Consider the following 13,944-nt stretch of genomic DNA (forward strand, 5'->3'; position numbering starts at 1 on the left):
TCTCACTGTTGCCCAGGCTGGAGTACAGTGGCGTGATCTTGGCTCACTGCAACCTCTGTCTCCTGGGTTCAAGCAATTCTCCTGCCTCAGTCTCCTGAGTAGCTGAGATTACAGGCACCCGCCACCACACTCTGCTAATTTTTTTTTTTTTTGTATTTTTAGTAGAGACAGGGTTTCACCATGTTGGCCAGGCTGGTCTTAAAACTCCTGAACTCAAGTGATCCGCCTGCCTCGGCCTCCCAAAGTGCTGGGATTACAGGCATGAGCCACCAAGCCCGGCCTATTTTATTTTTTGAGACAGAGTCTTGCCCTTTCGCCCAGGCTGGAGTGCAGTGGTGTGATCTCGATTCACTGCAACCTCCGCCTCCTAAGTTCAAGTGATTCTTGTGCCTCAGTTTCCTGAGTAGGTGGGATTACAGGCACACACCACCATGCCCATTTAATTTTTTTTTTCTTTCTTTTTTTTTTTTTTTTATTATACTTTAGGGTTTTAGGGTACATGTGCACAATGTGCAGGTTTGTTACATATGTATCCATGTGCCATGTTGATTTCCTGCACCCATTAACTCGTCATTTAGCATTAGGTGTATCTCCTAATGCTGTCCCTCCCCCCTCCCCCCACCCCACAACAGTCCCCGGAGTGTGATGTTCCCCTTCCTGTGTCCATGAGTTCTCATTGTTCAATTCCCACCTATGAGTGAGAACATGCGGTGTTTGGTTTTTTGTCCTTGCGATAGTTTACTGAGAATGATGTTTTCCAGTTTCATCCACGTCCCTACAAAGGACACGAACTCATCATTTTTTATGGCTGCATAGTATTCCATGGTGTATATGTGCCACATTTTCTTAATCCAGTCTATCGTTGTTGGACATTTGGGTTGGTTCCAACTCTTTGCTATTGTGAATAGTGCCACAATAAACATACGTGTGCATGTGTCTTTATAGCAGCATGATTTATAGTCCTTTGGGTATATACCCAGTAATGGGATGGCTGGGTCAAATGGTATTTCTAGTTCGAGATCCCTGAGGAATCGCCACACTGACTTCCACAATGGTTGAACTCGTTTACAGTCCCACCAACAGTGTAAAAGTGTTCCTATTTCTCCACATCCTCTCCAGCACCTGTTGTTTCCTGATTTTTTAATGATGGCCATTCTAACTGGTGTGAGATGGTATCTCACTGTGGTTTTGATTTGCATTTCTCTGATGGCCAGTGATGAGGAGCATTTCTTCATGTGTTTTTTGGCTGCATAAATGTCTTCTTTTGAGAAGTGTCTGTTCATGTCCTCTGCCCACTTTTTGATGGGGTTGTTTGTTTTTTTCTTGTAAATTTGTTTGAGTTCATTGTAGATTCTGGATATTAGCCCTTCGTCAGATGAGTAGGTTGCAAAAATTTTCTCCCATTGTGTAGGTTGCCTGTTCACTCTGATGATAGTTTCTTTTGCTGTGCAGAAGCTCTTTAGTTTAATGAGATCCCATTTGTCGATTTTGGCTTTTGTTGCCATTGCTTTTGGTGTTTTAGACATGAAGTCCTTGCCCACGCCTACGTCCTGAATGGTATTGCCTAGGTTTTCTTGTAGGATTTTAATGGTTTTAGGTCTAACATATAAGTCTTTAATCCATCTTGAATTAATTTTTGTATAAGGTGTAAGGAAGGGATCCAGTTGCAGCTTTCTACATATGGCTAGCCAGTTTTCCCAGCACCATTTATTAAATAGGGAATCCTTTCCCCATTTCTTGTTTTTGTCAGGTTTGTCAAAGATCAGATAGTTGTAGCTATGCGGCATCATTTCTGAGGGCTCTGTTCTGTTCCATTGATCTATGTCTCTGTTGTGGTACCAGTACCATGCTGTTTTGGTTACTGTAGCCTTGTAGTATAGTTTAAAGTCAGGTAGCGTGATGCCTCCAGCTTTGTTCTTTTGGCTTAGGATTGACTTGGCGATGCGGGCTCTTTTTTGGTTCCATATGAACTTGAAAGTAGTTTTTTCCAATTCTGTGAAGAAAGTCATTGGTAGCTTGATGGGGATGGCATTGAATCTATAAATTACCTTGGGCAGTATGGCCATTTTCACGATATTGATTCTTCCAACCCATGAGCATGGAATGTTCTTCCATTTGTTTGTATCCTCTTTTATTTCATTGAGCAGTGGTTTGTAGTTCTCCTTGAAGAGGTCCTTCACATCCCTTGTAAGTTGGATTCCTAGGTATTTTATTCTCTTTGAAGCAATTGTGAATGGGAGTTCACTCATGATTTGGCTCTCTGTTTGTCTGTTATTGGTGTACAAGAATGCTTGTGATTTTTGTACATTAATTTTGTATCCTGAGACTTTGCTGAAGTTGCTAATCAGCTTAAGGAGATTTTGGGCTGAGACAATGGGGTTTTCTAGATATACAATCATGTCATCTGCAAACAGGGACAATTTGACTTCCTCTTTTCCTAACTGAATACCCTTTATTTCCTTCTCCTGCCTGATTGCTCTGGCCAGAACTTCCAGCACTATGTTGAATAGGAGCGGTGAGAGAGGGCATCCCTGTCTTGTGCCAGTTTTCAGAGGGAATGCTTCCAGTTTTTGCCCATTCAGTATGATATTGGCTGTGGGTTTGTTGTAGATAGCTCTTATTATTTTGAGATACGTCCCATCGATACCTAATTTATTGAGAGTTTTTAGCATGAAGGGTTGTTGAATTTTGTCAAAGGCCTTTTCTGCATCTATTGAGATAATCATGTGGTTTTTGTCTTTGGTTCTGTTTATATGCTGGATTACATTTATTGATTTGCATATGTTGAACCAGCCTTGCATCCCAGGGATGCAGCCCACTTGATCATGGTGGATAAGCTTTTTGATGTGCTGCTGGATTCGGTTTGCCAGTATTTTATTGAGGATTTTTGCATCAATGTTCATCAAGGATATTGGTCTGAAATTCTCTTTTTTGGTTAAGTCTCTGCCAGGTTTTGGTATCAGGATGATGCTGGCTTCGTAAAATGTGTTAGGGAGGATTCCCTCTTTTTCTATCGATTGGAATAGTTTCAGAAGGAATGGTACCAGTTCCTCCTTGTACCTCTGGTAGAATTCAGCTGTGAATCCATCAGGTCCTGGACTCTTTTTGGTTGGTAAGCTATTGATTATTGCCACAATTTCAGAACCTGTTATTGGTCTATTCAGAGATTCAACTTCTTCCTGGTTTAGTCTTGGGAGGGTGTATTTGTCCAGGAATTTATCCATTTCTTCTAGATTTTCTAGTTTATTTGCATAGAGGTGTTTGTAGTATTCTCTGATGGTAGATTGTATTTCTGTGGGATCGGTGGTGATATCCCCTTTTTCATTTTTTATTGCATCTATTTGATTCTTCTCTCTTTTCTTCTTTATTAGTCTTGCTAGCGGTCCATCAATTTTGTTGATCTTTTCAAAAAAACCAGCTCCTGGATTCATTAATTTTTTGAAGGGTTTTTTGTGTCTCTATTTCCTTCAGTTCTGCTCTGATTTTAGTTATTTCTAGCCTTCTGCTAGCTTTTGAATGTGTTTGCTCTTGCTTTTCTAGTTCTTTTAATTGTGATGTTAGGGTGTCAATTTTGGATCTTTCCTGCTTTCTCTTGTGGGCATTTAGTGCTACAAATTTCCCTCTACACACTGCTTTGAACGTGTCCCAGAGATTCTGGTATGTTGTGTCTTTGTTCTCGTTGGTTTCAAAGAACATCTTTATTTCTGCCTTCATTTCATTATGTACCCAATAGTCATTCAGGAGCAGGTTGTTCAGTTTCCATGTAGTTGAGCGGTTTTGAGTGAGTTTCTTAATCCTGAGTTCTAGTTTGATTGCACTGTGGTCTGAGAGACAGTTTGTTATAATTTCTGTTCTTTTACATTTGCTGAGGAGAGCTTTACTTCCAACTATGTGGTCAATTTTGGAATAGGTGTGGTGTGGTGCTGAAAAAAATGTATATTCTGTTGACTTGGGGTGGAGAGTTCTGTAGATGTCTATTAGGTCCACTTTATGTAGAGCTGAGTTCAATTCCTGGATATCCTTGTTAACTTTCTGTCTCGTTGATCTGTCTAATGCTGACAGTGGGGTGTTAAAATCTCCCATTATTATTGTGTGGGAGTTTAAGTCCCTTTGTAGGTCACTGAGGACTTGCTTTATGAATCTGGGTGCTCCTGTGTTGGGTGCATATATATTTAGGATAGTTAGCTCTTCTTGTTGAATTGATCCCTTTACCATTATGTAATGGCCTTCTTTGTCTCTTTTGATCTTTGTTGGTTTAAAGTCTATTTTATCAGAGACTAGGATTGCAACCCCTGCCTTTTTTTGATTTCCAGTTGCTTGATAGATCTTCCTCCATCCCTTTATTTTGAGTCTATGTGTGTCTCTGCACGTGAGATGGGTTTCCTGAATACAGCACACTGATGGGTCCTGACTCCTTATCCAGTTTGCCAGTCTGTGTCTTTTGATTGGAGCATTTAGCCCATTTACATTTAACGTTAATATTGTTATGTGTGAATCTGATCCTGTCATTATGATGTTAGTTGGTTATTTTGCTCGTTAGTTGCTATAGTTTCTTCCTAGCCTCGATGGTCTTTACAATTTGGCATGTTTTTGCAGTGGCTGGTACCGGTTGTTCCTTTCCATGTTTAGTGCTTCCTTCAGGAGCTCTTTTAGGGCAGGCCTGGTGGTAACAAAATCACTCAGCGTTTGCTTGTCTGTAAAGTATTTTATTTCTCCTTCACTTATGAAGCTTAATTTGGCGGGATAGGAGATTCTGGGTTGAAAATTCTTCTCTTTAGGAATGGTGAATATCGGCCCCCACTCTCTTCTGGCTTGTAGAGTTTCTGCTGAGAGATCAGCTGTTAGTCTGATGGGCTTCCCTTTGTGGGTAACCCGACCTTTCTCTCTGGCTGCCCTTAACATTTTTTCCTTCATTTCAACTTTGGTGAATCTGACAATTATGTGTCTTGGAGTTGCCCTTCTCGAGGAGTATCTTTGTGGCGTTCTCTGTATTTCCTGAATCTGAATGTTGGCCTGCCTTGCTAGATTGGGGAAGTTCTCCTGGATAATATCTTGCAGAGTGTTTTCCAACTTGGTTCCATTCTCCCCATCATTTTCAGGTACACCAATCAGACGTAGGTTTGGTCTTTTCACATAGTCCCAAATTTCTTGGAGGCTTTGTTCATTTCTTTTTATTCTTTTTTCTCTAAACTTCCCTTCTCTCTTCATTTCATTCATTTCATCTTCCATCAGCGATACCCTTTCTTCCAGTTGATCGCATCTGCTACTGAGGCTTCTGCAATCTTCGCGTAGTTCTCGAAACTTGGCTTTCAGCTCCATCAGCTCCTTGAAGCCCTTCTCTCCATTGGTTATTCTAGTTATCCATTCTTCTAATTTTTTTTCAAAGTTTTTAACTTCTTTGCTATTGTTTTGAATTTCCTCTCGTAGCTCAGAGTAGTTTGATCGTCTGAAGCCTTCTTCTCTCAACTCATCAAAGTCATCCTCCATCCAGCTTTGTTCCGTTGCTGGTGAGGAACTGCATTCTTTTGGAGGACGAGAGGTGCTCTGTTTTTTAGAGTTTCCAGTTTTTGTGCTCTGTTTTTTCCCCATCTTTGTGGTTTTATCTACTTTTTGTCTTTGATGATGGTGCTGTACAGATGGGTTTTTGGTGTGGATGTCCTTTCTGTTTGTTAGTTTTCCTTCTACCAGACAGGACCCTCAGCTGCAGGTCTGTTGGAGTTTACTAGAGGTCCACTCCAGACCCTGTTTGGCTGGGTGTCAGCAGCGGTGGCTGCAGAGCAGCGGATTTTCGTGAGACCACAAATTCAGCTGTCTGATAGTTCCTCTGAAAGTTTTGTCTCAGAGGAGTACCCAGTTGAATGAGGTGCCTCACAGTTAGGCTGCTCAGGGGTGAGGGACCCACTTTAGGAGGCAGTCTGTCCGTTCTCAGATCTCCAGCTGCATGCTGGGAGAACCACTACTCTCTTCAAAGCTGTCAGTCAGACAGGGACATTTAAGGCTGTGGAGGTTCTGGCTGAGTTTTTGGTTGTCTGTGCCCTGCCCCCAGAGGTGGAGCCTACAGAGGCAGGCAGGCCTCCTTGAGCTGTGGTGGGTTCCACCCAGTTCGAGCTTCCTGGCTGCTTTGTTTACCTAAGCAAGCCTGGGCAATGGCGGGCGCCCCTCCCCCAGCCTCGCTGCCGCCTTGCAGCGTGATCTCAGACTGCTGTGCTAGCAATCAGCGAGACTCTGTGGGCATAGGACCCTCCGAGCCAGGTGCGGGACACAATCTCCTAGTGTGCCGTTTTCCAGGCCCGTTGGAAAAGCGCAGTATTAGGATGGGACTGACCCGATATTCCAGGTGCCGTCTGTTTCCCCTTTCTTTGACTAGGAAAGGGAACTCCCTGACCCCTTGCGCTTCCCGAGTGAGGCAATGCCTCGCCCTGCTTCGGCTCGCGCACAGTGCCCTTCACCGACTGTCCTGCACCCACTGTTAGGCACTCCCTAGTGGGATGAAACGGTACCTCAAGCAGAATTGCAGAAATCACCCGTCTTCTGTGTCGCTGGGGCTGGGAGCTGGAGACGGGAGCTGTTCCTATTCGGCCATCTTGGCTCCACCCTCCGCCCGTTTAATTTTTGTATTTTTAGTAGAGACAGGGTTTCACCGTGTTGGCCAGGCCGGTCTTGAACTCCTGACCTCAAGTGATCCTCCTGCCTCAGCTTCCCAAAGTGATAGGATTACAGGTGTGAGTCACTGCACCCGGCTGTCAAAGGTAGTTTTAGCCCAGTGTGGGGATCCCAAGACTGCCCATAAAGACACGTGGACCAGTGCATACTGAGTGGTGGTAAGGGCTGATGGGCCAGGTGGGAGCAAAGGCTCGGGAAGGCAGCACTTCCCTGAGGAAGCTTCCCGAAGCAAATGGAGCTGCTAGGGCCCAGGCCATTGGTGCTTTCTTTCTCCCTCAGCAGGATGGCTGGTTACCCTGACTTGGATGAGGGATGGTCCACCAGAGTGTGTGCACGGCTAGCGGGTGTCAGTACCCTATGCCCTAGTATCCTGTGTCAGTCATAACTGACTCCAAAGCTCCCTCCACAGTCTAGGGCTGTTCTCCTCTGCAGTAAGATGCAGAGGAGAAAAGCTGTTCACCTTTCAGCTCCAGAAAACTCACCGTCCTTCCACACAGGGAACACTCCCCTCTCACCTCCTCTATCATGGAGATGTTGAGGAGTCAGAGGGAAAGGAATAGGAGAACTTCCCTCTCTCCAGCAGTTGGACACAGGAAGTTGCTGACACAGGTCTGGTGACCTGACATGCTGCTATTTCTATAGATATCTATGCAGTGTACAAGCTGTAGTTGCTCAATAAATCATGGGTCAAATGTCCACTTGCCACAAGCAGCTAATCTATTAGACCTTTCTCTCAATCATTTATCTGCTCTGACACATATGAAAGGATGACATCTTCTGTGTAACACCCTCCCGTGGGTGCATCAGGATTATGCACTTCAGCATAGATAAGGTGGGTTATGTGCTCTTCCTCCCACCAACCAGCTTAGTGACTTATATTCTGAGCTCTTAATAAGTGTTAAATAAATGAGTAATTGTAACTCTGCTCTTTTCTAGGTTATAAAGCATATCAGAATGTGAATGAGCATGGCAATATGCTGATAATCTTAAACTGTTAGGTTTGGCATGCAAACTCTTAACAATAAGGAATTATCTACAATAGTTTACAATGTGTGGGTACAGGATAAGGATAATCCTATTCAAGATTACTGGCATTGGTTGGTCTGTTGTATAACATATGGTCTTTTTTCAAATTCAAAAGCATACAATACTCTAAAAACAAAAACGGGTCCTCAAGCCAGTTGGTCTCCTAACCACTCCCACATTGGAGTGGACTCTTAGTAAATAGGCCACAGGTCCTGGATCTGTTGGGGTAAGTGGTGGAATACTGAGGCAGTGGTAGTGGCCCTCCCTCATCCCAGCCAGGCTCTGCATGCATCCTGATCAGACGCCCCATCCAGATACTGGGGCGAGTCTTCGACCACAGGAAATTAGGCCAATATAGAGGAGTTTCTTATTAGCATAACGGCCTTCTCCATCTGCTGCTGGAGAATGAGGCCCAGCCACCACCTGCCTCTGCCCCAGGGGATGACGGGGCAGCAGGACTCTTCCAAGTGTCAATGGAGAACACAGGATCCAGTTGGATCCACAGAAGGCAACAAGGGGCACGCCCCACCATCTGCTTACTTGGACTTGAGATGCTGAATGGTGCCCATACATCGAAAGGCGCCATTTACCATGATGGCCAGCCGGGTACACAGCGCTTCACATTCTTCCATGCTGTGGGGCAGGAGAGAGGAGGTGAGCAGGGGAGGATTCCCACCCACCTTCCCCAGGCCTGGGAATCTCTTGCCTGTGGGATGTGAGGACCACAGCCCTCCCTTCTCTGATGATGCTCACGATGACGTTCCACAGCATGCGGCGTGCCTGGGGGTCCATCCCTGTGGTGGGCTCGTCCTGGGGGGTGGAAAGAAGGTTGGGGGCACAGGCTGGGAGCTGGCCCTTCTGATTACTGCTTCCCCCTGGGCTGGCTCCCTTGTGGAGGATGAGCTGACAGAAGGCGCACACAGTCACTCCCCTCACTTGAGCAAGACAGGGGTACCCTGGTGTAGGGTACGGAAGACAGGAGGTGGATCCGAGAGTAAAGAAGCATGGTGTCCACCCTGGGCCCATTTCAGCCCACGAGGGGATTAAAGTGGATTAAGGCAATGACAGAATTCTCCTCAAAAAAAGAAAATCCTGCAAATACATTTGTCAGGAGGCAGGGAGGTCACTCGGGTCACTTCCTTGGTTCCCGCTATGTCCTGTGCCCTGTGCCCTCATGATCCCTGGGCTGCATGGGCATGGCCTCAGGCCTGGCCTGGCTCAGGAGCCTTTGACCCAGCTCAGTGCTCCTGTATGGGGACCAGACACTGACAGGCTGCAGAGCGGGCTGGACTTCCTGGCTGTGAGCCGATGGCCCCACAGGAGACATCCTGGGAACGCAGGATGTGTGCAGTCCCAAGTCAAGGCTGTGCCATGACTTGTTTTTCTCCAGAGCTGTGTGAACCAAACACTGGGCTGATCGCTCAAAATGAGCAACACAGGAAACAGTCCAGACTAAAGCCAAATTACTGCAGTTTCTAAATCTGCCGACCCAGAACCTATTTCCCCAACCCAAGAGACACAGCACTTGGTTTAAGCCCTTGGTGCGGCCCAAGCCCTCAGTTACCAGCAGCACCAGCGGTGGGCAGCCAATGAGCGCGATGGCTGTGGACAGTTTCCGCTTGTTGCCCCCACTGTACGTGCCAGCCAGGCAGTCGGCGTAGGCAGTCAGGCCCAGGCTCTTAATACTCCAGTTTGCAACCTAGGGAAGAGAAAGAAATGCCATTTGGAGAAGACAAGCAAACACCCCAAACCTCCCCCAGTTCAAAGCCTTGGGCTACCAGATCTCATGCCTCCAGAATGAAAGCCCCAGCTAGGCTGAAACAGGCTCCTGCTGGCTCCTGTCCTCTGGCACGTGCTTCAGGTGCCAGACAGGGGCTCCTTCACTCTGTGTCTTGGATCCCAGAGTGGCCTGATCAGCTCAGCATCTGTTGGGTATAACCCCCTGAGAAATGGACTTCAGCCTTACAAACAGCAAGACAGTGGGTCTCGCCCAGCGTCCTGGACCATGGCTAGGAGTGGAGGAGGAAGGGTCTGTTTGAGAAGACGGTGAGTCCCAGACCTGTTGATCCCACCCCTCAAGAGGGTTACACCCAAAGCCTTGTGCATCCGACACATACTTATGGAGCACTGACCATACGCCGGGCACCGAACCAGGCACTGGAGAACAATGTGAACACAGCCATTGCTGCTGTCCTCAGACTGTGGGGAGGTGACAGTCAAAATAAACAGAATACTGGCAGATCGTGACAGTGCTGTGAGGGAACGATGACAGAGACACCAGGTGTGTGTGCACATGCGCAGGAGGAGATCTAGGGAAGCCACTGGAGGCAAGCTCATCATGCTTCTGCCTTCTGTACTAGTCCCCCGTGCCTGGAATGTTCCTCCCTAGGTGTGCACATGGCTCCTTCTCTCACCTCTAGTTCTTCATTCATGTTCTCTCCTCTGCAGGCTCTCCCTGGGCCACCCTACCTCAAAGTGCAAACCCTGCCCCAACAGTTCTTCCCTGCATTACTTTTCCCTGAGGACTTTTCACTCTCTAATGTGCTGGATATTTTATCTATTTATCTATAGATCGTCTATCCCTCCCACTAGAATGTAAGCTCCATTTTTAACTTTTTATTTGGAAATAGTTTCAAACTCATACGAACATATAAGAATAAAAATAGTTCATGGAATTATTAACTAATAAACCCTTCTCTCTCACACACATACAATTTTTTGTGACCCATTTGAGGGTAAGTTACTCATCACAGCCCTTCACTCCTAAATACTTCAGGGCATATTTCCTAAGAATAGAGATCTTCTCTTACATAACCACAGTACATTATCAATGTCAGTAAACTTAATGTTATGATACATTTACCTAATCTACTGTTCATAGTTCAGTTTTGTCAGTTGGTCCAATAATATCCTTCTATCATTTTTTTTCTCTTCTGCACAAGATGTAGTCTATTGTCTGTTATTCAGTCATTATGCCTATTTAGCCTCCTGCAATCAGAGATATTTCCATAGCTCTTTCTTTGTCTTTTATGACTTTTATTTTTGAAGAATACAGTCTCCTTTTTTTTTTTTTTAAGGAATATTCCTTCTTTGGAGATTGTCAGATGTTTCCTCATGATAAGATTCAGTTTACATATCTCCAATCTGGATTCTACATAAGTGAAATTGTGTCCTTCACAGGGTATCACATCTCGGGGCATGAGATGTCCATCTGCCCCTTATGCTTAATTTTGATCACTCAGTTAAGGTGCTGCCTAATTTCTCCATTGTAGATGTTAATTTTTATCACCCAGTTAAGGTGCTATCTAATTTCTCCATTGTAAAATTACTATGTTTCTCTCTTGTAACCAATAAGCAATCTGTACAGAGATACTTTCATTTCTTTAAAATTATATTATTATTATTTTAAGAGACAGAGTCTTGCTCTGTTTCCCAGGCTGGAGAGCAGTGACTTGATCACAGCTCACTGCAGCCTCAACCTCCCAGGCTCAAGCATTCCTCCCACCTCAGCCACCTGAGTAGATAGGACTATAGGCATGCACCACCAGGCCCAGCTAATTTGTTTGCTAATTTTTTGTAGAGACAGGATCTCCCTATGTTGCACAGGCTAATCTGGAACTCCTGGGCTCAAGCGATCTTCCTACCTTGGCCTCCCAAAGTGCTGCGATTACAGGTGTGAGCCACCATGCCCAGCCCGTTATTTTTTTTTTAAAAGCACTTCCTTACTTTCTGGCATAAGATATTCCAGGTTCATTTTATACCTATGCCATTCCAGCCCTGGAATTTATCATTTACTGGAGGAATCAGGGTTACTTTTAGTGGGGAATGTTATTAAAAGTCTGAGCACTCAGTGTGCTCATGGCTACTGGGGTGTTTTTGTTTCTTGAGCCTTTCAGAAGACAGATACACACATGCAAATATATGTATATATATACATGCCTATGTGCATGAAACATGAACACATCTGCATGCATCCACAAACACAAGCATATAAATATTCCTGAATTCCCAGTGCTATCTCCAGTTCCAGTCCATGACCTCACAGTTCTTTCTTGCTTTTCCCTTTTCAATATTTGTAAGTCCTTTCTTCCACAGTGAGAATTCTGGGTCCCAATAACATCAAAACACTTATTAATTTATTTAATCCTGTAACACATCTAAAATTTTCAGAATCACTTTGCCTATACCACTATAAAAAACAAACTAAAAAGAACTCAGAAATTGTTTGTAGTTCTTCCCCCCCACTCCACCCTGCCCAAGAATGAGGATATAGAGTCAAACACTGTGTTCAGCAGTTGTTTGTATTAGCTCTATCCCCCTTTTGCAAGATTATGATATTTATTTGAAATAAAATTAGGTTAGTTTATTTAGTTTGCTGTCAGTGTTAGGTTTTCTTTTTGTTTTCATTTTTGCCTACTTCCCATTCTTACTGATTTTTTTTGAATATGTGGAACATTAACATGCTTCCAAAAATTAAAACTATACAAAAATATATCCCCAGAAGTATTATTTCCTCCCATTTTTCTTTCTTCCAATTTTCTTCTTGTTGATCACCAAATTCATTGTTTTCTGGTTTATCCTTTCTATGTTCTATTTGCAAAGGTAAGCAGACATAAGTTTACTTTCTTGTTTTTCCTTCTTTCTTACATACAAAGTAGCATTCTATATGTTCTGTTTTCCACTTTGCTTTTTTTCATTTAACAGTATTTACTGGAAATATCTCCATATCAGTTTACTGAGATTTTTCTTTTTCTTTTTTATAGTTGCATAAGACTTTATTGTGTGTCTGTACCATAAATTATTCAGCCAATCTACAATGACTAAACATTTAGGTAACTTCCAGCATTTTGCAATTACAAATGCAATGGATCACCTTATACATATTCATTTTGTACTGTGGGAGATGCATCTTCAGGATAAACTCTTAGAAGTGTGATTGCTGAGTCAAAAGATAAATGCATACATCATTTTGTTAGATATGAGAGTGGGGATTTTTTTTTGTCTGTCTTGTTCACTGCTACACCTCTGGCTTCTAGAACAGTACTTGGCACACAGTAGACACATAGTAAACATTTGTTGGAATGAATGAATGAATGAATAGCACGCTTCAGTTTCTCATCTCCAAGAGAATGTACTCTCATGAAACAGGCTTGTAATTAACCAGACTCCAATGTGGCCACAACAAACCATTTTTCACCTTTTCGATTTCCTCTGCTGGTACACCTCGAAGCCGGGCATAAAGGTAAAGATGTTCTCGTCCTGTGAGCAGCTCATCAATTGCATCAAACTGAGGACAGTAGCCCATATTTTGATGGACTTCAGAAATATTCGTTAAAATACTGCAAGAAAAAAAGCAATTACTGAGTATCCTTCAAGGAGGGATGACCATAGAGCTAGGGCTGGAGAAGCTTCTGCCAATGGGAAAAGGAAGTTGCTTCTTCTCTTCTCCTATTTGGCATCAGAAATGCATGGGATATTTGGGAATCAAAACAGGGGCCCCTTGGTTAGAAACTGAATCCTGTCAGATTCTTCCACGTTTCCATGTCTAGGATTAATTGAATCCCTGTTACGCCAAAAGTCAGCTTTCATTTTGGATCAGATCACCTCAAATGTGAGTGTAAAAACAGAGGGAAGATCAGGTTTAAGAAAATGATTCATGATTTTTCAATAATTTTCAGACATTTGGGAAGTAACTAGAAAAGATGGATGTGTCCCAATGGAAGTAAACTTCTCTATCTGTATTTATTGGCAAAGATAGCAATGAAAGAGGAGCCAGTCAGATGACTACCCACAGCGAGAGGCCTACAGGGAGCAGGGGTAGAGTGAGTTGAGTTCCACCAACTCCCTTTGGCTAATATATTCGCCCTCACTAAAAAAATATATTGCCAAGATGGAAAATAAACTATACATAGGCATTTAGTCTAATGTCATCCTTTTCTTCTTATAGCTTAGAGTCTATGAATAAAGGATGGATGGTACAGAGAGAGACCATTGCAGTTCCCCACAATGACAAAAGCCACCAAAGGCATGGCTGGGCCAATTAAAACTACTCAGGGAAGCAAATAGGGTACATTTCCAAATTAGCGGGAGCTACCCTACCAGATAATCCCAATTCTGTGTCTTAAACCTATAGTTTCTTTCTAGCATCCAGCTCAGTTTTACCTTCTGGACGTCAGACCCTCACTTGGACACAGTTGTAACTTGATGTCTCATAAATGTGCTCATGGAAAATTCTATGATATCTTTCCCCTCCTC

The 13,944-nt window shown here is 43.8% G+C and overlaps 1 protein-coding gene across 2 annotated transcripts in view; it reads right to left on the bottom strand.

The window, feature by feature from the left end:
• ABCA4 (ATP binding cassette subfamily A member 4) overlaps positions 1-13,944 on the bottom strand; it is a 135,897-nt gene that overhangs the window by 6,240 nt on the left and 115,713 nt on the right. For both annotated transcript variants that reach the window (XM_063625539.1, XM_063625538.1), the window contains 4 exons: positions 12,887-13,028; positions 9,254-9,388; positions 8,396-8,499; positions 8,230-8,322 (listed from right to left, as the gene is read on the bottom strand). In XM_063625539.1, the coding sequence (XP_063481609.1) occupies positions 8,230-8,322; positions 8,396-8,499; positions 9,254-9,388; positions 12,887-13,028 (474 nt within the window). The remainder of the gene's footprint in view (positions 1-8,229; positions 8,323-8,395; positions 8,500-9,253; positions 9,389-12,886; positions 13,029-13,944) is intronic.

This window comes from Symphalangus syndactylus, chromosome 12, assembly GCF_028878055.3.
Source record: "Symphalangus syndactylus isolate Jambi chromosome 12, NHGRI_mSymSyn1-v2.1_pri, whole genome shotgun sequence".
In the NCBI taxonomy this organism is placed as follows: Eukaryota; Metazoa; Chordata; class Mammalia; order Primates; family Hylobatidae; genus Symphalangus; species Symphalangus syndactylus.